General features: G+C 44.2%; 1 protein-coding gene across 1 annotated transcript; it reads left to right on the top strand.

Annotated features, from left to right (window-relative positions):
- Positions 1-1,816: 1,816 nt before the first annotated feature.
- On the top strand, positions 1,817-4,321 carry LOC130381783 (uncharacterized). Its single transcript, XM_056589552.1, has 2 exons — positions 1,817-2,976; positions 3,010-4,321. Exons 1-2 carry the CDS (start codon positions 1,997-1,999, stop codon positions 3,776-3,778), a joined length of 1,749 nt encoding a protein of 582 aa, XP_056445527.1. The 5' UTR covers positions 1,817-1,996; the 3' UTR covers positions 3,779-4,321.
- Positions 4,322-24,321: the final 20,000 nt, after the last annotated feature.

Below are 24,321 nucleotides of genomic sequence, written 5' to 3'. Positions count from 1 at the left end.
GCAGGGGGTCCAGCAGGGGACCTATAATGTCCTTCAGATGGTTCAACACCAGTCTCTCAAAGGATTTCTGGACCACAGACGTCAGGGCGACAGGCCTGTAGTCATTTAGTCCTGTAATGGAGGATTTTTGGGGACTGGGATGATGGTGGAGCATTTAAAGCATACGTACTTTGAGACCCCCTTAGATATATAAGAGACCCCAAGGTAGGCTATAGCTTACTATAGTCACCTATTGCATCACTTCCTTTAGGCCTTTGGCCTCCTAATTGATCATTGTAGTAGGCCTATAATTGAATGCCCTCTTTCATATATATGATACCACCACCACTGGGACGTGGCAACAATTCTCCAAATCCATATGGGGAGGGGCGGGGGGTTGCTGGTGAACAGTAGGGGTGTACACTACACATAAATAGGAAGCAAACTCAGAAGGAGGACTGACCTCTCACACATATTTAATTAATTGTATAAAATAACCTTGCCTTGTTAAATCAATGAGCTTGGTGTTTTGCTTTCAAAAATAGATGATAGACGAAGTCTAAACTGCAGAAAATAAAAACATCCAACGTGCCTTTTAAGGATACCTTGGAATATCTGTCTATTTTTTAACCATCGGACCCTTGTTTAAGACAAAAACAACACAATTGACGGCAGCTCCTTTGCCGCGTGGTTTTTAGAGCCATGTTAGGATTAGAGGGGGCGGTCGATAGCAACCACCACGCAACCATGACAGTCAAGTGACGTGAACGCAGCCCCATTGGAAAAAAATAGAATACATACCGTACACACTAGGGCTGTAACGATACGCGTATCGAAACCGAAATAGCGACACTCAAAGCCACAAACCTGTCTCTCGGTGTGAGAAGGCAGAAGCGCGATAAGCCCTTTCTAACTCTCCGGTCAAATATTATCAGATTGAAATTTGATAATAACTTGTCTAAATAATAATCTGCTGACACCGCCCCCTCTTATCGATGCCGTAAGTATTGCATTTCTCCACAGCCGTCGAAGTCCTCATGCGATATGAACGACATTTATCCAGAGTGGGCCAAGCGCGAAAAAAATTGTCTGTGTGATCCCTGGCTCTATTGTTTTGCGTAATTTGACCGGCAGTTTGTCTGCTTATAGGTCGGAATGAAGCAGCCACCGATTATTGACTGGATGGATACTGTAGGAGCCATATTCAGTTTAGTATTATTTGTGTGCAATGGTTGTTTTTGGTGACCTCTGCAGGTCTTGAGTGCCTGTGTGCATATAATAGGAGATCGATAGAGTGCCAGGTGTGGCTGATTACACAGCAAAAAGTTTTTCTACAATGGCTTGGCCCACATCCTGCTCTTTGTTCGTTTTAAGTATTCTCAGTCAGTTTTCTTTGATTTTTGTACAAAATAAACCACAAGACCTTTTTTGCAAACCCAACAAACTTCTGGACATTATCGTTTTTGGACTCAAGCATTGTTAGAATCTAGTCTGCAGTCCGTCACCAGTGATGTTAATTGGAACAAGGAAAATCTGAGAAACGTCACTACAAAGGTAGAAAAACGTTGCCACTAAAATGGATTAATGGTAAACCTGGACATGGAGAAAGCAGCAACAAAGGAACAATGGACATCTCTGCAACATGATGAAACAGCATGAGGCCCAGTAGCATCAAGGAGTGGTATGTGAAACAAAGGATTGAAGTGAAGGACTACCCTGCTCATTTAAACTGTGGAATTGGAAAAGGAAGTTGTGCATTGGAAAGCATAACAGAAACATGGAAGTGACTTCGGGATTGAAAGCCTGCTATTGGAGTGGAGCCTTTTGAAATGCATGAAGTTGACTGGAACAAACAAAAAGGAATGTTAAATTGGTCAGGACCTTGACCCTTTGATTCTTAACCTGATGCTATGTGGGCTGGCAAAGTAAGAGTTACACTGAACATGATTATAAACTGACACAGCAATACTTCCTTTATGTACTGTTCCTGTGAAAAGAGAAGAGTGACATATGTGATATGTTAAATATGGCTGAAAAATCTCATCTGAAGTCAGCTGACAAAATGGCTTCTCAACTGGAGGATGATGTCCAAAGGGACCTTGGATCTTTGGAAAAGGCCCCATTAGAAAATGTTTCCAAACTACTTGCAAGCAGAAAGTATAAACTGTGCCAAGTTACAAGACGAATGAACATTGTGAAGGAATTGATGAAAGACATTACAAATGAAGAAGAGGTTAATGAAAGTATGACAAAGTATGGACAACTTGTGGAAGAGTTTAACAATACTCATAAAGCATACCAACTTCTGTTATCAAAAGAAGAATGCGAATTGGATACTGAGAAGTGGTATATTTTAAAAGTGGGTGATATGACTGCATTCATGGCCTCTGTCACAAAATGGAAAAATGCCATCAGCCAAGGAGAAATTGATCATGACAATATTGGACTAAATGTTGATAATGTGGCACCTGAGGACAGTATCTCTGCAGTGTTAAGTCGCAGATCAAGTCGCTCAGCCACATCCTCCACATCATCAGCAAGGATCCGAGCTGAAGCTGAAAAGGCAGCTATTCAAACAAGGATTCAAGCACTGAAGCAAAAGCATGATCTGGAGGAAGAGGAGGAAGAATTAAATGTGCAAAAGGAACAATTAAGGAAACGAAGAGAGACACTGGAGTTGCATACAGAATTAGCAGCTACAACAGCAAAACTCACTGTGTATAATTCTGCAGAGGAACAAATAGACTCAAATTCAATGGATGGCATGAATGCTTATTATGACGACATGGTTGACAGGTATCGACCCAAAGGAATGGACCTTCTTGTGAGTGACACAGTGGAAGAGCCCATTGATGAAATGCCAAGTGTGCGTCCAAAGGAAGGAGTTCAATTCCAACCTCCCATCCTGCTCAGTAGACCTCACATCGCAACTCAAACAGCTGGTTGGGACTTTGAGATAAGTCCAACACAAAATGTGAGCCCTGTAACCCAAGTACTCTCCTCTCCCAAACAAACCCAAGGTATACAGACCTCCTCTCCTAGACAAACCCAAAGTATGCAGACTACAACACAATCACAGGACGGTGAAAGTAAAGACAACGTATGCAGTATTCTCCAAAGGCAAAATTATATAACGAGTATTCTTGTTAGACAGCAACAACTCTCTTTATTGCCCCAAAAGGACATTGCTATTTTTGATTGGGACGTATTACAGTTCCAGTCTTTTATACTGTCATTCGAACATGCTATTGAGTCTAAAACTGATAACAACAGAGACAGGCTGCATTTCCTCCAACAGTACACTAAAGGTCCGGCACAAGAACTTGTGAGAAGCTGCCAACTTATGAGTGAACAGAGGGGATATCCTAAAGCAAAAGGTCTGCTGCATGAACATTATGGTAATGAGTACAAAGTTGCCAGTGCCTATATTGACAAGGCGCTCTCATGGTCTAACATCAAGTCTGAAGACCCAAAGGCACTGCAAACATTCACTTTATTCCTCAGAAGTTGCTGCAATGTCATGGAAGAAATAAACTTTATGGAAGAACTTAATCTCAGCTCAAATATAAAAGCAATAATCATGAAACTTCCGTACAAAATGCGGGAAAGATGGAGAAACATAGTATGTGAGCTACAAGAGAAGCGGTGCAGTAGAGCAACACTAATGGATCTGGTCAAATTCCTGGAGAAGCAAGTGAGAATATCCACTGATCCAGTGTTTGGCAACATTCAAGATCAAACCGTCTACGGAGCTAAAAGAAAAGTAACCCCCCCCCCTCAAGTTAAAAGCAACAGGTAGTTTTGCAACAAATACTGACACCATTGAACCAAAATTCACATCCAAAATCCCCAACCAGTCACAAGGCCTTTGTCTCTTTTGCAACCGAGGTGGCCACACATTAGAGTCATGCTACGCTCTGAAGAAAAAGCCACACAGAGACAAAATTGACTTCTTAAAGGAAAAAGGAATATGTTTTGGCTGTCTTATGAAAGGACATATGAGTAAAGATTGCAAAAGGCGTCTAATCTGTAACGTATGTGACAAAACCCACCCTGGACTCCTCCACATTACAAGAGAAGAAAATGGCAAACCAAGAGAGCAGTCGTCAGAGGAAATGGTGAGCTCTCTTCAGGCATGTGGTCATATTGGGGCCGGTAGTGATGAATGCAGACTTTCTATTGTGCCAGTCAAAATCAAAAGTAACACCAGTGACAAGACCATAGAGACATATGCCTTCCTTGATAATGGAAGTACTGCCACATTTTGTACCGAAGGGTTAATGGAACAACTCAACATCAATGGCAAGAGGACTCGCATTCTACTTCGCACCATGGGCCAAGATAAGTGAATGTTTCCATCACATATCAAGACAGGACTAGAAGTCTCAGGACTTGAACAAGACAATTCATCCCCCTGCCAAAAGTATTCACACAGAAAACTATACCGGTGACAAAGGAATAACATTCCAAACAGGAGGACTTGGCAAAATGGCCTCACATGGATAAGTACATATTCCAGCTATTGAGGCTGAAGTGGAGCTGCTGATTGGGACCAATGTTCCAAAGGCTATGGGAGGCCCTGGGAAGTGATCCATAGCTCTAAAGAGGGACCCTATGCTGTGAAAACCATGTTGGGCTGGGTAATTAATGGTCCACTAGGTGTCAGCGACAACAGCGACAAGGAACAGCTGTCCCACTGCCACTGTGAATAGAATATCTCCTCATAGATGTTAATGTAATGTTAGATCAATCAATACAATCATGATTTCAAAGAGATATCACAGATGACACGCCAGAGATGTCACATAAGATAACGATTCATGAAAATTGCAAATGAATCAATTGTACTTAAAAATGGCCATTACCACACTAGACTTGCCATTTAGAAAGAAAACACTTTAATGCCAAATAACAAAGTGATCGCAGAACAGCGTCTGGTGAATCTGAAAGAAAATTAAAAAAGAATGAACACTTTCAAAAGTGAGTACACTGATTTCCTTTCAGATTAATTGGATAATGGATATGCTGAAGTGGGGCCGCAAGAGCACTGAAAGGAAAGATGGAAGAGTGTGTAGATCCCACACCATGGGGTTTATCACCCACAAATAAATCACTAAGAGTTGTGTTTTGACTGCAGTGCAACTTACCCAAGGAATGTCATTAAACACAGACTGCTACAAGGACCAGATCTGACAATGGACTTGTCGGGGGTCATTTCCAGATTCCGTCAGGAGCCAGATCCGCAGTCATGACTGATATAAAGGCAATGTTTCACCAAGTAAGAGTGTCCCCCAAATGACGTGATTTTCTTAGGTTCTTATGGTGGCCTAAAGGTGATGTGAACTGTAAACCAGTTGAGCATCGTATGCTTGTGCACCTGTTTGGAGCCACGTCCTCCCCCAGTTGTTCAAATTTTGCATTGAAAAGAGTTGCAGAGGACAATAAGAACAATTTTCCCCATGCAATAACTGACATTGTCAAAATAAATTTCTATGTCGATGACATAGAAATGTCTAAAAGCCCTACCCTCTGATCAGGAGGCCATAAAGCTTGTCACTGATCTCTCAACTATATGCCACAAGGGAGGATTTCACCTCACAAAATGGATGAGCAACAGCCGAGCAGTGCTCTCCGTCATTCCAGAACAAAACAGGGCAAAAGGAGTAAAACAACTGGATTTAGACAAAGATAAACTTCCCACAGAAGAGCACTTGGTTTGCAGTGGTGTGTTGAAAACGATGCATTTAAGCTTAACATCAAAGTCAAAGAAAAGCCACAAACCCGAAGAGGAATGCTATCTGTAGTGAGCTCAATCTACGACCCTCTTGGGCAACTTTGCAAACAAAATCATGGCTGGGATCAACTTATACCTAAAGCGACATCTGAGAAATGGCTAAAATGGACTTCTGATCTTGTCAAGCTGGCAGTCTTAAAGTAGACCGCTGCATTAAGCCAATACACTTTGGGAAACCAGTTCATGCCCAACTACATCATTTTTCAGATGCAAGTGACTATGGCTATGGTACAGTTAGCTACCTCGGTTAACTAACAAAAGAGGAGAGGTCTCTCTGGCCTTTATGATGGGAAGAGCCAGAGTTGCGCCGCTGAAAAATATCACTATCCCAAGAATGGAATTGACAGCTGCTATGTTGTCAGTCAAAGTGGACAAAATGCTCAGAGCAGAATTGCAGTTGCTACTGGAAAATTCTGTTTTTTGGACTGATAGTCAAGCAGTAATCAAGTACATTGCAAACGAGCATACCCAATTCCATACTTTCATTGCAAATCGAGTGTCAACAATCAGAGATAACACAAAGGTATCACAATGGAAGTATGTGGAGACAAAGTTAAATCCAGCCGACGGGCGTTCTAGAGGACTTAGTGCTGGAAGACTTGTGGATGGAAAAAGATGGATACAGGGACCAACTTTCCTGTTGAGGCAATGAGTGAATGGCCAAGTGCAACCCTGAAATCCCATGCACTTAATCCAGATGATCCTGAAGTCAAAGTAAGGTTGGTTGTGCATAATATTGTTTTGAAGGAAACGGAAAACCCTACCAACCAACTGCAATTATTTCTCCTGTTGGCTGAAGTTAAGAAAGGCTGTGGCATGGATATTAAAGTTAAAAGGTGTCTTGCAATCTCTAGTAAAACAGAGAAAAGAAAAGGAATCCTGTGTCAATCGCCCATACACACGATCACAAAGTAAAGTGACTCACTCACAGCAGATGGGAAGGAAGGCTATAAGTGAACAACACATAAATATCGATGATCTTGAAACGGCAGAAAAATGTATCATCTGTTTCTGCCAAAGACAAATATTCCCAGAAGAGATGACCAGATTGGAAATGGCGCCATCTGGGGTCAAAAGGTCAGGTCCCCTTTACAAGTTGGACCCAGTATTGGAGGATGGGATTTTGAGAGTGGGAGGTAGACTTGACAGATCAGCTATGCCTCAACAAAGCAAACATCCTATTATTCTGTCAAAGAAACATGCATATTTCCTCTCTTATCCTTCGCCAAATCCATGAAAATGTTGGTCATAATGGAAGGAACCATGTTCTCTCGGCAGCTGCGCCAGAAATACTGGATTACAGGTGCAAATGCCGCTGTAAGAAAGATCATCTCAAAATGTGTTGAATGCAGGCGCGTAAGAGGAAGACCAGGAGAACAGAAAATGGCAGGTTTACCTGTTGAAAGACTAATACCAGATAACCCTCCATTTACAAACGTTGGACTTGATTATTTTGGGCCCATCGAGGTAAAGAAAGCAAGGAGCCTCGTGAAAAGATACGGTGTCATATTCACCTGAATGTAAAGCAGAGCAGTGCATTTGGAGGTCGCTCACTCACTTGATACAGACTCCTCTATAAATGCAATAAGGAGATTTATCTCCAGAAGAGGACAAGTGGAACATCTAAGATCAGATAATGGAACCAATCTGGTTGGAGCGGAGAGAGAGTTAAAGAAAGCTCTTTTAACACTGAATCAACACCAAGTCCAAGAATCCCTGCTACAACATGGAGTGAAGTGGAGTTTCAACCCCCCTGCTGCCTCTCATCACGGTGGAGTGTGGGAGCGACTTATCAGAATGGTGAGATGCATACTCTGTTCAGTTTTGCATAAACAAACTCTCGATGATGAAGGCCTGTGTACTGTGTTTTGCGAAGTGGAAGCAATTCTTAACAGTCGGCCTATAACAACTGTCTCAGCTGATCGACACGATCTTGAAGCACTGACACCTAATCACATTCTTCTCCTGAACACCAAGCCTGCTTTGCCCCCAGGACTCAGATCCAGTACATAGCAGAACTGTTTTGGAAGCGCTGGACGAAAGAGTACCTGCCCTTACTGCAGGAGAGACAAAAGTGGTGTGCAGTAAGAAGGAACTTTCAAGTTGGAGATGTGGTGATGATAGTGGATTCAACAGCACCCCGTGGCTCTTGGTTGCTTGCCAGGATAAAGGAAACCATTGCTGACTCAAAGGGTCTCGTTCGCTCTGTCAAACTACAGATGAGGACAAGTGTTCTTGAGCGGCCTATAACCAAGATCTGCCTGCTGTTGGAGACAGAAGATTGAAATGAACTTGAAATAATTTATTAATTTTGATGTATTTCGGCACATATAGTAGCTCCTTCTTATTTAGATTGATATAATTGTAATTGTTACACACCTATACAATTAGGGGCCGGTGTGTAGGAGCCATATTCAGTTTAGTATTATTTGTGTGCAATGGTTGTTTTTGGTGACCTCTACAGGTCTTGAGTGCCTGTGTGCATATAATAGGAGATCGATAGAGTGCCAGGTGTGGCTGATTACACAGCAAAAAGTTTTTCTACAATGGCTTGGCCCGCATCCTGCTCTTTGTTTGTTTTAAGTATTCTCAGTCAGTTTTCTTTGATTTTTGTACATAATAAACCACAAGACCTTTTTTGCAAACCCAACAAACTTCTGGACATTATCGTTTTTGGACTCAAGCATTGTTAGAATCTAGTCTGCAGTCAGTCACCAGTGATGTTAATTGGAACAAGGAAAATCTGAGAAACGTCACTACAGATACTTTAATCTACCGGACTCGTTCGCTTCTTCACTAGACACACACGCTACCGCTCGCCCTCCTCGCTCGTCCACTCACTCGCTGACGTCACTCACACACACACAGTGGCGGACTCAGACTGTTTGAAGGGCAGGGGCGAAAAAATAAAAAGGGCACATTCTGGACAACATGGGGCCCCACTAGCGGACACAGTGGCTTTTCTAACTTGATGGTGTTTTTTTCCCCCAACGGAGCCTTAAAGGCAGCGCTGCCTGGAAGGTCCTATCCCCTAACCTTAGCAAGCGCTGCCTGGAAGGTCCTATCCCCTAACCTTAGCAAGCGCTGCCTTGAAGGTCCCATTGGGGGCACTTGTTACATCTCCATGTAGCACTTAAAAGAATAGTTGGGCTCATAATTTAAACGGGGGGTCTGGGGGTCCTCCCCCATCAAAAAATTTGCTTCAAAGCAGTCCGGCCGACCGGGAAATCTCCCGATCGTCCCGACGGCCACTCCGCCTCTGCTTCAAAGACACTGTTTCCCCTTATTCTAGCGACTTTATAAACACCAAAATTAGTTGTTCACATCATTGTGCACTTTCACATTTTAGCCAAAGAAAGGAGGATGCCTTACTGCTTTCATCTTTACTAACATTTAAGTAAAAATTAGAATGGAGAAAATTCAGTGTGCTGCTACCAGAGTCTTTGACCGCTGACAGCCAGCTACGGAAGCATTTAAGGAAGTTTCCCTTCATGTTGAGCTGATAGCTGACCATTATCGTCTCTCTTGCACGAAATGACCTACACTTGAATGATCTTGAACGCTCAAAAAATGTATATACATTTTAAACGGATTATGCAAACTGAAAATATTAAGTTTTTCTAAATATCAACTTTTATCTAATTGCGCTTTTCCACTATGGGTTCTGACATACTCTTTATCCGCTTTTTGCTTCATTATCCAGTGGAGATTTAAGTATCACTCGATGTAGCTGTTTGTCATGGCGACGCCACATGAAAGCAACGCCCCGCATTCCCCGTTCGTCAGCTACCAAGGAGAGGAACGTCTGCACCTCAATAGCTAACCACAACATGTTTTTTTCGGTTTGCCATATTCTTGATCCATTCTTGAACCATGGGGGCACCAGACGGGCAGAAGGGCACTAGAAGGGCACCAGAAGGGCAGAAGAGCACTAGAAGGGCACTATAAGGACCCGACGAGCAGAAGGGCACTATCAGGGCACTAGAAGGACCAGACGGGCAGAAGGGCACTATCAGGGTACTAGAAGGGCACTAGAAGGGCACTAGAAGGACCAGACGGGCACTTTCAGGGTACTAGAAGGGCACTGGAAGGGCACTAGAAGGACCAGACGGGCAGAAGGGCACTATCAGGGTACTAGAAAGGCACCAGATGGGCAGAAGGGCACTTGAAGGACCAGACGGGCAGAAGGGGACTATCAGGGCACTAGAAGGACCAGATGGGCAGAAGGGGACTATCAGGGCACTAGAAGGGCACCAGACGGGCAAAAGGGCACTATCAGGGTACTAAAGGGGGCACTAAAAGGGCACCAGACGGGCAGAAGGGGACTATTAGGGCACTCATTAAGGCATGTCATTGATTTCTCTTGCTCTAGAGGGCACATCATCATAATTGATTGTATGAAGGAGCACCCTAGAGGGCACCTAATCATGTTTTGCACGTGAAATGGGCAGCCAATAAGGCATTTCCTCTCGTTTTCGACACTCTTGAAGGGCACTTTAGCGCGCTTTTTCAACCATTGAGCCACGAGGGGGGACGGTCGGTAATTGTTAGATAAGAAAAAAATCGTGGGACGTATCGAACCGGGGGTCGAAAATCGTGATACAAACCGAATCGTGAGTTGGTGTATCGTTACAGCCCTACTACACACTCAAGGAGATTAATTATATTTAAATTATTATGACTGTTACGGCTCCAGGATGTTAGCTTGCTACGTCTAGGGGGGAAGTAGGGGAACCATAACACATGTTACTGTAAGGCTGACTGGGAGAACAACAAAACAGGGCACAACAGCAAACTGGGTACATAAGTGTGTTTATTTGGCGAGCGTTCCGCCAAGGGGAACAGGGAACTATAAGCGGAGCCAAATCAAAGAAAACAAGATAAAGTGACAACTGACTAGTGCACACATACAACCTAGCTAATACATACAGAGGGTGGCCCCGCTCCTAACCTGATGGGATAACAGAGTAAATCTACGTGATGGCAGTGTAAACCCAAGGGTGTCTTACCTATTCACCTAAACCCCTATGGCCGCTCACAAAGAAAAGGCAACAGCACGACACAGACACACACAGGCAGACAATGGCTTTTTCAATGGAGACAAACAGGTGCAAGTTATCAAGGCCTGATGACACTGATTGGCAAACAGACAGCTCCCAGATTGGACAGGGGGTTGGACGATGGTGGAGGAACAGCCAATGGTGTGAGACCTACAGAGAATGAGAGGGGAGACACAGGAAAACAACCACACACGTAACAATGACCATGGAGCCTTTATTTGCATGGGGTTACATTTCGTTCTGTGTATCATGGAAAAATCTGAGAAACACTCCCATTCAGAATGCATTGGTTTACATTTCGATGTTTGGAGCACCGTTATTTTTTATTATTGATTTATTTTCAGTTTTTGAGGAGGTGCTTCAAAAATGCAAAATTTTCTGCAATCATCCAAAATCCAATGGAAAAACCCATTGGCTTGTTGTCAAGGGAACCCAGGGCGACGCTCACTTCCGGGTTGGCCAACATACGTCATCCCTCCACCACTCTATACTGTAAAAACACATGTTCAAGTTGAATGATAATGCATGAATTTATTTTTTTATTCTGCCATAGTAACACGGTAAATAAATGGCAAAAAATAGGCTGAGAACGAATTCGTAATTACGATATGTTCAATAAAACGTAATCACGGACAAAAAACGTTTTTGAGGATGCTGAATAGTTCTCTGGGAACGTAATTTTGATGAGATAGGGTTGCTCTGTCAGTTGTCAAACAAAGCGGACGGACGTGGTCTCTATAGCTTCGATACACATGTTGTGTAATTAACAAGGACACGTCTGTGTAGTTGTGTTGAGTAATGTCACAGATTTCACTGTAAAATCGCCGTTAATGTGCAGCCATCGGGTCTTCCGTTAGCCAATGGGATGAATGCTCATAGCTTCATATTGCCATGGAGGGATTACATTGTAATGAGTTGAAAACCCCCTGCGTCGAAAAAAGCAGCACAAGGTCCTCCGTTAGCCAATGGGATGGATGCTCATAGCGTCTCTATATGCAGCCATCGGGTCAAACCCCATGCGTCGAAAAAAGAAGCACAAGGGTACCCTTTTGCGTCAGAAGCTGAAGCCAAAGTCACTGACCGTTGGTCAAAAAACCGACGCGCTCAGAGTTCGAATGTGTTGGTTTGGCTGAAGTCCGGTCTGCATGCATTTAGAATTGTTTACATCTCTCTCACCGGTGTGTGGCCTGGCCGACGCGGCAACACAGAATGGGCTTCTCTCTACAAAATCGGGGACCTCAGTCAGCAAAGTGGCGAGTGGCGAGTGAGACTTTTCTTCTTTTCTCCTTACAACTTGGCTTGCATCAGTTGGTTTTCTCATTGGTGTGTCCGGCGGGGTGTATAGGTTGAAGCGGTCTGACTTTCCGATCCCTCCTTCAGCCATCTGGGTCCTACGGTAGCAGCTAGCGGTGATAGCCCGCGTGTGTGAGGGGAATGGAGGCTTGGCTATCCCACTTCTGACACCAGTGTAGCGTTTGCGGCCCGACACTGCGGGGGCTAACTAGCGCAATGATGAGGACACGGAGGGGCTTACGTTTAACCGGAGAACCAGGCTTTATTATCCTTTCTGTACAACTAACCATGGGGTTGGAGGAGTGCCCAAAACAATATGGTGAACCCGAACACTGGCTAGCTCTTCCCGCCCACTATCCCAACTGGCCTATCAGGCTGAACTAGGGAAACTCCTACCCCCACAAACTCCCTATCCATCCCCCCTATAGTCCTGCTGGGTCGCTAGAGTATATTGTTATTGTTTTTCATTTGCAATATAGTGCTGTTACCATATTATTCTTTCATGTGGTAATACACAACGCAAGTACTAAGCCTACTATTATGGCTGAGAAATCAGGTTATAGCAATGTAGCAGGCCATTTTGCCAGTCCAATTCTGTCCAAGGGAAGGTGTTTGTTGAGAGCGTGGCAGCTTTGATGGCAGTGCTGTTGGAGGTAGTTTGGAGAGCGGGGAGGTAGGAGAGTACCGGTCATTAGCTGACAGCGGTAGGGGCACAGAGTTAGGTTAGAACCCAGGTTGTACTCCGGCTGAGCAGTTAATGAGGGAGGGTCCTGAGGCATCACACCGAACAGTATTGATGCTGTCGCTATCCACCATCTAAATCAGGGGTGCCCAACTCCTGATCTAAATGATATGGTAGAACAGTTGGGTGCCCAGATTGGGGAGTCCATTGTAGCCAAGTAGATGTCCTCTGGTGTAGTTAATATGAGTAGTGAAGACCAAAGCAAGTCATCACTGCACACATTACCTGCACAGACAGACACAGATTGTAGTGCTGTGAGACAGGAAGCCTCCTGTCATCATCCTGTCTCCCACTGGCATACTTCTATGATACCTTGCCCAGACATGGTGAGAGCCAAGTTGGTTTCCTGGTTGAGGGTTAACAGAGTGGCTATTGTGGCTGACAAAGGATTCCGCAAGCAGGGTAGACAGATGGACAACTCTGGTGAGGAAGTGGCACGTATGTTTGTTAAGCATTGCCCCGACCCTAAACTTTCCTGTATTTTTAAGTGCAAGCCTTTCCAAGAGTGTAGTCCACGTCAAATACAGATGAGGATTGATGACCATCAGAGGGAACTGAGAACATCAGGTAGTGCCAGTGGAGCTGTGAAGCTAAAGGGTCACAACACAGCACTTATCGATCTGCAGTGTAATTCAGCTACTTATGGCACGCCGTTACTTGAGCAGTGCCACATTCAGTACCCCCCTCTCACTTCTGCTCCAGATCATAGTCCAGTGTATCACACTCAGTGCCCCTCCCCTGTCACTGTTATGGGCCAGAGCCATGCCTCATTTTAGACTCCATGCTCTCCCTTGTGTCTCTGTGTGCCTGTTGTAGCTCAGAATACTCAGAGTGAGGAGAGGACTCTCACTCCCATGGAGACAATGATGTAACAGATGATGGGTAAAGTTCTGCAGCGCAGAGGTGCTCCACGTGGTGGAAGATTTCAGGGTAACCGTGATAGAGCCTGTAAAGTCCGTAATGACAGCAATCACACCACCATCACACACTGTATGTCAGAGAGGCTGTGCTTTGTGTGCCTGTCTCCCGGTCACACAAAGATGGAATGCCCCACCTGGTCTTCCACTGAGCAACAGCCTGAGGGAAACTTTTTGATCCACATTTAGAGGGCGAAGGTGTGGGTCATAATGTCAGCTCCCAAAATGAAGAACCATCTGATGCTGAAACTGTGTATATAACGCACAAGAGCAGGTGTGATGCTTTGAAGTTGATGTGTTTCAAAATACACATACAATCTGTGCCAGTCTTCGCTCTATCTAGTCTGTGGCTTGTACCATCAGCGAGAGAGCAGAAATTAAGCTTAGAGAAGCTGGAGTAGTGACACAACATGACCAGTTTATTTCAAATGACGTTCTTGTTGGCTGTGGTGGTCGTCCCGTAGAGCCAAAGTCAGCTTTCAATTTAGAAATGGAGGTGTACAATCAAGCAACACAAGCAATCCGGAGCAATACAAGCAATCTGGAGGCTGAACATTTCTTGTCCATGCTTGATGGTCTGGACCATTGGAGGGACAAAGAGGGCCGAAAAAGTAGGCACAGTGAGAAGCAACTCGGCTTTATGCCTCGAGCCTGGCAGCTTTGTTGTGGGGAAAGCTGACTAAGGCAACTGCCGTGTCTCCTGGCAGCGCTGTAATGACAGAGCTCACTTCTTGCTGATCAGCTCCAAGAGGAATTCTGGTGGCGAGGATAGAGACACCCTTATGGTGAGACAGATGGGTTCCGTTAAAGGTGATTAACACATCAGACAGGCCTGTCTTGGTGAGACACAATGCTAAGTTAGCTGACGTCTTCCCCTGTATTGCGCTTGAGGAGATGAGTGGGAAGTTATGCAGAAGTCCCACTGGCGGCGAGTTCTCTCATAACAAGACCCCCTGAAGATAGTGCCAGTTTTACTGATGAGAAGCCTAAGTCAGTTGAAAGTGGGCTTGACATAGACTCCTGTGATGTGAGTGAGTAGTGTAAAGGCAAGCTTACTGAACTGATTATGAGCTACAGTGATATCTTCTCACAGCATAATTTGGATTGTGGAGAAGCGAAGGGATTTGTACATTGAATCCACCAGATCACAGGCCTTTCCGGCTTCCATTCAGGCGAGTACCCCCAAGGTCAGTATCAGAAGCTACGACAAGTACTGAGTGAGATGGAAGAGAAGGAGATTATCAGAAAGTCAACCAGTGAGTATCATCTCCCTTAAAAGAATGGGGATCTTCAGGAGTGCACAGATTTTCGCTGGTTGAACAAGCCGACACTGAAAGATGCTTACCCTCTCCCTCATCAGGCAGACTGCTGAAGAAAGAGTGAATTCTTCCTTCAGTTCCATGAACTTAACCTCTGGGTTCTATAACATGCCATTACACGAAGATGACAGAAGGTACCCTGCATTCACTACGCCTATGGGTTTGTACGAGTATGATCGCTTTGCACTAGGCCTCTGCAATAGTCCTGGGAGTTTCATGCGCATGATGACTAGCATTTTTGGAGATCAGAACTATCTCAGTTTGCTAGTTTACTTGGATGATTTGCTAGTTTTTGTGCCTGAAGAGGAGAGTGCTCTGGAACGCATGTGCAAGTGCGTTCACGATGAATTGCAGGCCGACACTATCACTCAAATTTAAATATTTTAACTTTCCCACGACATTCGCGTGATGACAGCCAATCAGCGTTCACTCCGAGTGACGTAGCGTTCACTCCCTGATCCAGATCAAACTGTATAATGGAGGAGAAGCTTATACTGTCGGTGTCTGCATTCCCTGAGCTTTTCAACGTGACGAGAGCCAGCTAAGTTTTAAAAATGTACTTTACTTTAAAAGTTACTTTATTCCAGCTATCAATTGTACTTTACTGTGAACCAAGCTAGTTAGTTAGCAGTTAGCATTCAACAGTTCAGTTCGGATTTCACTATGTAGGTTTGTTTCTTGTCAGGGGAGGCATCCCGCAAAAAATGGAAGGGCCTGAGGGACACCTACCTCAGGGAGAGGTAGGTGTATGAGGCAGGAAAGAGGAGTGAGTCAGCAGCATGGTCATTTAAAAAGTGGAAGTACTCTGCAATCCTGTCTTTCCTCGAACCATTTGTTACTCCGAGGGAGACCAGTAGCAACATGGGGCTGGGGGTCGAGGAAGACGGGAGTGCAGAGTAACCAGTCGAAGACCAGTGCCGTGTTCCAATACCCGTACTTCCATGAGTATACTTAAAGGAAGTATACTATCCGCACTATCTACTACGTTAATTTTTCAGATGTGAGTGCTGTTCCAAATCGAGTACTCCGTGGTGCACAAAAAAAAAGAAAAGAGGAAAGAGGAGTGAGTCAGCAGCATGGTCATTTAAAAAGTGGAAGTACTCTGCAATCCTGTCTTTCCTCGAACCATTTGTTACTCCGAGGGAGACCAGTAGCAACATGGGGCTGGGGGTCGAGGAAGACGGGAGTGCAGAGTAACCAGTCGAAGACCAGTGCCGTGTTCCAATACCCGTACTTCCATGAGTATACTTAAAGGAAGTATACTATCCGCACTATCTACTACGTTAATTTTTCAGATGTGAGTGCTGTTCCAAATCGAGTACTCCGTGGTGCACTAACCGGAAATTACGATCACGACTGCCGCCGTGGCTCCTCCCCCACAATAAACATCCCGCTTTGAACGGTGAACTCTTTACGCCTAGCAGCTATAAAAAGCTATAAAAACTACAAAATGACTCTATTAATGCAGGCTATGTGGAAAATGCGCCGACTTTGGCTCAGCCTGGCTCCGCCTCTTCCGCTACATAGCTAAGATGTCTGCCGTTGAGTACGGGGAGTGTCCTTCGATCCACACTTCACGATTAGCCCGTTTTGAGTACGGCATCCGGGTCCTTGAAGTATACTTATTTTCGCCGGATCTGAATTGGAACGTACTGCGTACTCAAATTTTGGCTAGTAAGTACGGACAGTACGGGTATTGGAACACGGCACAGGGTTCAGAGGCAGCAGCAGGGACAGCGAAGACATAGGAGGTTGGTCGATAGTGAAGACACTAGGCCTGCAGCGGATTCGAATTGTATCCGAATCCGTTCGGTTCGTTTACCACAGTTCGGAGCATTCTGGTGATCCGCGGATTTCGGTTTCATGAAGGCATTGCCTTATGTAGCGTATTTTGCCTACTGTAGCCTACGTCCGATACAAAAGGGTGTTTAGGACCCAGCGGAATGCATTCTCTCCAGTGCTGCCCGAGCCAATGAGGTAGCTGTAATAGGTTGTTTTCTGAAGTTGAAGCGCACGATTCCTAAATTTAAAGAAAGTAATTGATACAATTATATTCTAAATATACGGGAGATAAATACAAACGGGTGATAGCGGGAAAACGGCCTTCGAGGTCGACCGGTTCGATGGAAATAATGGACAGGTAGAGGCAACTCTGGCTTCATGCTGCGCTCGTCGCCAGAGTTCTAAGCCTCGTCGGCCGTTATCCCTTACATGTTACACTCAGTGCACCATGTTTTCAAATGCATTTAGGGGAACATTTATTGCACAAAAAAGCCTTGCAAGTTGTCTGATTGCAGTCAATTAACACATTGCAAATAGCCTGTGGGTCTCATTCATTTTTGTGTTTCTCCCCCAAACCCTCCGTCAAAAAAAAGTCCGCCTTTTTACTACCACGGACATGATCCTAATCCGAACCGTATCCGAAACCGAGGCCCAAAACGGTTATCTGAACCGAACCGTGGACACACTGATCCGTTTCACCCCTAGAAGACACACACACGCATATACACAGTATGACAAACTCATGATTTGTTCTATAGATTGATAACTACCTCTTGTTACCTCAGAAAATCGAAACTGTTAAAGCTCGGAGGAGCCTCTGAACCACCACCACCAACTGTTGCCGACACCACTCCTCTTATTTCCCCAGATATGTTATTTCACATGAGAGAAATTCCATACATTTTATGCTACACTTCGTTTATGTGTTCATGAGGGTCCCTACGCAGGAATTATAATATGGGTATGACTAGTTATGTATTCATAGCCTTTCATGTTGAATGTATTTTTGTCTGTTACCTGACCCAAAAATGTTGTTTCCGTTAAAAACAGTGAGGACACAGAAAAGGAGAGTGGGGGGGAGGAATAGAGAAAATTAAATCGAGAGGGGCCTCCTGGAGGTGTTGAAGAGGCCGCCCCCACCTGCTCCAGCGCCTCGACCTCCTCCACCCCTCCCACCGCCCCACTTTTTTAAAGGGAAACTTCCATCCAGTGTTCACGTTAGCCGGCAATAGCCGGACATTGGCCGATTGCACGCACGCATGGCCGGTATAATAAAATGTAAACGGCCCACATGTCCGAGAAAAAAAAGAAAGAAGTTTGCATTTATGTATGAATTAATCAGTAGCATATGAAAACCAGTAGCGGTTCCTGGCAGAGCTCACCAGGGAGGCAAACACGAACGTGCATTAATGAACGCGCGCAGTGCACCCGCACATGCATACACATGTCACTCAGTGGCCACGCTGTTGAACGCAGATTGGCTGTCATCACGCGAAATTCGCGTCAAAGTCTAAATATTTCAACTCGAGCGAATTTGTCGCGGCACAAATCCTCGTGAACACACTCGCTTGTTCACGGCGAAAGTGTGGCGCGACAAATAAAAACTTGTCGCTGGTTTTCTCTCGCGAAAAATTCGCCCTATACGCGTCTCTACCTTCACTTTGTATGGGATCTTGTCGCCCCGTCGCGTTTGGTGTGAACGCACAAATCTTTCCCGACTGGGCAAAGCTGGCCAAAATCGCCAGTAAAATCCCTGTGTCCAGTGTTCCTGCGGAACGAGCCTTTTCTCTCCAAAACAGGATTAAAACATCTATCAGAAACCTAGCTGAGGAAAAGGTGACGAGGATAATGCGCATATCGAGCCTTGGGCCGGGGTTGAAAACTTGAACTTTTCGCGAGCAGCGGAGCACTTCCATGCCATGAAGTTGCGCCAAAAGTAGCCTGCAAGAATTGCAATTATTGAATTCATTATTTTTTACCCAGTTTTTTACCATTTTTGCCGAGAATGGCTGTTATGTTTTTTTTTCCTAGGCTATTTTAATAAATGGCATTTATTGAAGCAACTTAGTTTGTGTCGTTTGTCGTTTAAATGTGGACTTTTGGTGATTATTTAATGATTAGTGAATAACGTCCGGAAGATATTCCAAATGTCAGATATTCTGGAATAGTGTCGGACATTTGTCCGCCCAAGAAAAGGTCTAGCGTGAACGCTGCTTCCATCCCTGCAATTATTGCCACCCCATGCCAAAGAAGTAAAATTTCAAATGTTTTGATTAATACATGAGGCAAATACTTATTATATCCAGTAATGCGCAATTTGGAAAATTAGATGAAAAGGTGCACTGGGCTGACAATCGTTGCAGCGAAAAACCGCCCACAGAATTTGGCCCGTCAATGAGACAATGAGCTATGACCGTGCGAGCGCCACGTGTGTGTGTGTGTTTATGTGTGTGTGTGTGTGTGTGTGTGTGTGTGTGTGTGTGTGTGTGTGTGTGTGTGTGTGTGTGTGTGTGTGTGTGTGTGTGTGTGTGTGTGTGAATACACACTCTGTAACGCAAGTGTTGTACACTTCTTGGCTATTTGGATAACCATTCTGCTCTTTGTGTTATGGTGCATAACACGGCGAGTTCTCTGTCGTCTCTGGTATTTCCAAAACTAGACTCGTAGTGGGGGTTATCTCAGCCATGGTTGAGAAGGATTGAGTGGAAAGAAACTTTGGCTTTGACTCCCTGAAGTACATGAACCGCGACATGGAGGAGAAAGGGATTGTTAACTGCGATTGTCTCCCGCCGTTGCCCCGCTGCCCATGCCTCGCTACAGCGGGCAGCGCCTCGGCAGCGGGGCTCCGGCAGGAGACAATCGTGGTCAACAATCATGAGCAACAAACCCTTACTACTCCATGTCGCGGTTAATTTGTAGGGTGCCAGACTGATGCGCTGCACCAAAAGCAGAGTTGGCCAGAATCCCAACAGCAGCCACCGATATCAATCAACCGGAAACAATATTCTGCATGCAACTGCCAGGAGAACAAGAGAGAAAGTTCCCTTGATGTTGTAGAACTGGGATTCTGAGTGAGCAAGGGTTATGATGACCACATGCTTGCCATCCAATGCTCCACAACAAAGAGGAAAATTAAACCTCTCCTCAAACCTCCCTGCAATGGACCTCCACTCATCTGTGGTGGGCACAGCCATGAACTCCTCCATCAGACAATCCCAGATAGCAGTGGCAACATCAGGGATAATGCCGGAGACAGTGGAGACCCCAAAACGGAAGCTATTCGCAATGGTCCTGTAGGAGTCCCCATTGGCTAGCTATCTGCAGAAAACATTTACATTTTTAATTGAAATGAAGTGAAATATTGTGAAGATACTATAGGTGTAAAAATCCTAGTTTATATATAAAAATTGAAAATAATTACAAAGGCAGTCATATTTGATCAACATAATTAATCTATTTATTGTATTGGACCACTAAATGGAGCTGTCTACCATGGAAGCGCCTGCTGTGTGAACCTGTAGTAGCAGAATGTTTATGTTCCTAGCACCGATCCTAGCTAGCAGGTCATCAAACTGGGATTGTCATCCAGACGAAGCTCCTGGAGAAGACGGTGAAATTCACTGAGCTCTGTACGGCTCCGAATGATATCATAAACCCATGAACGACGTACATTGAAACATCTCTCCCTCTTCCACAACAAGTAAAGACATGCAATGGTGGTTATCTCAGCCATGATTGAGAATGAATTGGCATGCAGCACCTTAAGCGTTCAAAATATGTTGCGCGACAACATTCGTCTGATAAAACTTGCACAGCGATCATGATTTGTCGTGCGGCAAAACTTTGGCGACAACGCGAACAGGCGACAAAGGTGTCTTTTGATGTGAACGCAGAGTAAGGCAACCTTAATCGTTGATACATTTTTCATCAGCTAGATTTCTGATGGTGAAACTGATACAGACATAAATATGTCAAATTATGATTTATTTGATCATAATACAACATACTTTTTACATTTGTACACTAATTTGATCCTCATTAAAACAACTTTTAAGTGCCTGGGATATGCAGTCCCCTCCATCAGAGTTCAGAATTTCAGCTTTCATTTGCTGGTATTTACATTTAGATGTATTAAGCAACTTAGGATATATCACAGTTTGTATTAGGCAAGGCAAGGCAACTTTATTTATATAGCACTTTTCATACACAAGGCAGACTCAAAGTGCTTCACATATAAACATTGTCATACAATAAAATAAAATAATAGATAAGTAAAAGAAAACATATGCAAAGAAATGGGGTAAAATAGAAAGTTAAAAAGGCATTTTAGTATTAAAATAGAAAATAAAGGCAAAGTTAAAAAAGCTTTTTAGAAAGTGCAATGTATTTAAGATTTAGCAGAAAGCTAAGGCAAACATAAAAGTCTTCAGTCTTGTTTTAAAGATGCTCAGAGTTGGGGCAAGTCTTAAATCCTCTGAGAGTTTATTCCAGCTATTTGTTGCATAGTAACTAAATCCTGCTTTCCCATGTTTCGTGTTTACTCTGGGGATAATTAACAGATTGGTCTCAGAGGATCTTATTGGTCTAGAAGGCTTATGTAGTGGAAGCATACCAGTTAAATATTTTGGGCCTAAACGATGTAGGGATTTATAGGTTAGCAACATGATTTTAAAATCAATTCTCTGGCGTACAGGAAGCCAATGTAACGATTTCAGAATTGGTGTAATATGTTCCAATTTGTTGGTCTTTGTTAGAACTCTAGCAGCTAGGACTGTAACGATACACCAACTCACGATTTGGTTTGTATCACGATTTTCGACCCCCGGTTCGATACATCCCACGATTTTTTTAAATTTAAAAAGCATTTTATTTAAACAACACTTGTCTAACAATTAACTTAATGTAACATTTAATAACAAATAATTTGGAACACTGAACAGATTTGAACAGAAAGAATACTATTAAAGTATAGCTAAATAAATAATTAAATAACCAAAGATTGCAGTTGGAGGATGCTTGCAGGTAGGCAAAAACCCTCAACTAGTTTGGTTGGTTTAGTCAAATATCCTATTTGCGCTTCTTATTAGGCTATGTAGCTTAACTAATGACATAATCAGGCCGTATAGAATGCAACATGTTTAATAGCCTAACTTTCAATAGATGGAAGAAAACTTGAACGCCTAACATGAACGTCCCTATAACGAGGCATGTGTTACGAGTAGCGTGTGTGCGAGAATTGCAATGTGCGCATGTGTGTGTGTGAGTGACGTCAGCGAGTGAGTGGACGAGCGAGGAGGGCAAGCGGTAGCGTGTGTGTCTAGTGAAGAAGCGAACGAGTCCGTTAGAATAAAGTATCCATCCTGTCAATAATCGGTGGCCGCTTCATTCCGACCTATAAGCAGACAAACTGCCGGTCAAATCACCCAAAAGAGACAGGGATCACACAGGCAATTATTTTCACGCTTGGCCCACTCTGGATAAATGTCATTCATATCGCATGATGACTTCGACGGCTGTGGAGAAATGCAATCCTCCGTAGCCACAGAGAGCTTTCATCACAAAGAGGGCATCTCGTCGCATACTTACGGCATCGATAAGAGGGGGCGATGTCAGCAGACTATTATTCGACAAGTCATTAGCAAATTTCAATCTGACAATTTGACCGCAGAGTTAGAAAGGGCGTATCGCGCTTCTGCCTTCTCACACCGAGAGACAGGTTTGTGGCTTTGAGTGTCGCGATTTCGGTTTCGATACACGTATCGTTACAGCCCTACTAGCAGCAGCATTCTGAACAATCTGTAGCTTCCTCAGTTTGTTTTGGGAGACCTGTAAGGAGACCATTGCAGTAATCAAGCTTACTAGTGATGAAGGCATAGGCGTCGATTACGCTGGGGACGGGGGGGACATGTCCCCCCCACTATTTGAAAAACGAATTTTGTCCCCACCACTTTTAAAAAAGAAAAAAAAAAAAAAAAAAAATCCCCACATACTCAACCGAAATCGTCGAGTCTAAAATCATGTGATAGGCGCGCTCGAAGACATCATTTATTAGATAGGCCTACCTAATAAACCGTTGGAAAACACAAGACCGGAACCCATGGCAACGCCGGTAAACAAACCCCGACTCCCGAGAAGCCCAATCCCTATGAGCTCCATGCGCAACGGCCATCCGGAGGCAAACAGAGCTTTTGGCCGTGATTGATATTATATATACAATTATATTATATTATATACTATTATTTATAGAGCTCCGAGAGTCGCAAACGGCAACAATCACTTTCTCCTCCATGCTGCAGTACACCCCGGACTGCACTGCGCTGAGTTTGACGGTTGAACGCTGATTGGCTGTTACGTTACACATGTCACTCAGTGGCCACGCTGTTGAACGCTGATTGGCTGTCATCACGCGAAATTCGCGCCACAAATCCTCGTGAACGCGCTTGCCTGTGCACGGCGAAAGTGTGGCGCGACAAATCAAAAATATTCGCCCGATACGCGTCTATACGTTCACATTGTATGGGATCTTGTCGTCCCGTTGCATTTTGGGGTGAACGCACTGGAGAAGTTTCAAGACAGACAGCCAAAATTGACATTTTTATTCAGAAAATAGCCGGTCCTTTTGCTTCCTATAAAAAGCATGTTTGTGACACTGGATATCGATATGGATACGTCATCTAGCCTGCATGTGGAGGGCCACATAAGGTAAGAAATTGGTTTACGTAAACTTTGCTGCTGGTTCTGTTTGCTCGTGAATCGTGATGACCTGGCCAAAGGTTACTAACGGTCCCAAGCGATTTTGATCTGATTCTGGTTGGTGCTCCAGTTAGTATGCGTTGTATATATAGATTGCAGCTAGTAGCAGCTACACACGGTGCGATTGCTATGCCAATGTGGTTATAGTTGGTTTTGTCTGATTGAGATATGTGACGACTTGGAGCCTGGTAGGCCTATCCTGACATAAATATGTTCTCGCATAACCTGTGTGATTATCCTAAACTGAAGGGGATTTTATTTGCGGACAATTTTCTTATGATGTTGTAACGAGTGAAGTCTACATTGGTCCTTCGCAAGTGTTTACTGGTGGTCAGGATTTGGCAGATGCAATTCTCCTCTGGGTGCTTGTATTTTTCTTTTTTTAATGCAGCATAACATATGCTACCAGCAGCCCTTGCGCGTCTTCAATAGGCTGATGCTCAGTACCTCGTTTCATTTCGTACCCCCTTTACAGTCTGGCATTGTTTGTCTGGTAAACTCTGTCGATGTCAAGATAAGTGTTAAATTGCCAACACTGTTCTTTGTCCTGTGTGTATTAGTATTAGGCCTACATATCCCGAGCCAATACCCTGGTGTTTCCAACGCTGTTTTGCAAAACAAGCCAAAACACAAACTGTGGTTCTCAACTTTTATTGTTCGAATAGGATCTTCATAGGGCTGG

Source organism: Gadus chalcogrammus, chromosome 4, assembly GCF_026213295.1.
Source record: "Gadus chalcogrammus isolate NIFS_2021 chromosome 4, NIFS_Gcha_1.0, whole genome shotgun sequence".
Classification (NCBI taxonomy): Eukaryota; Metazoa; Chordata; class Actinopteri; order Gadiformes; family Gadidae; genus Gadus; species Gadus chalcogrammus.
The sequence above is the reverse complement of the archived record's forward strand: the minus strand, read 5'-3'. Positions and strand labels throughout refer to the sequence as shown.

What these genes read in the sequence shown, in the direction of transcription:
- LOC130381783 (XM_056589552.1), top strand. Translation starts at nt 1,997, where the DNA reads ATGTTAAATATGGCTGAAAAATCTCATCTGAAGTCAGCTGACAAAATG. An exon ending in AGCCCTGTAACCCAAGTACT is followed by an intron (nt 2,977 to 3,009) that starts CTCCTCTCCCAA and finishes AGGTATACAGAC; the next exon opens with CTCCTCTCCTAGACAAACCC.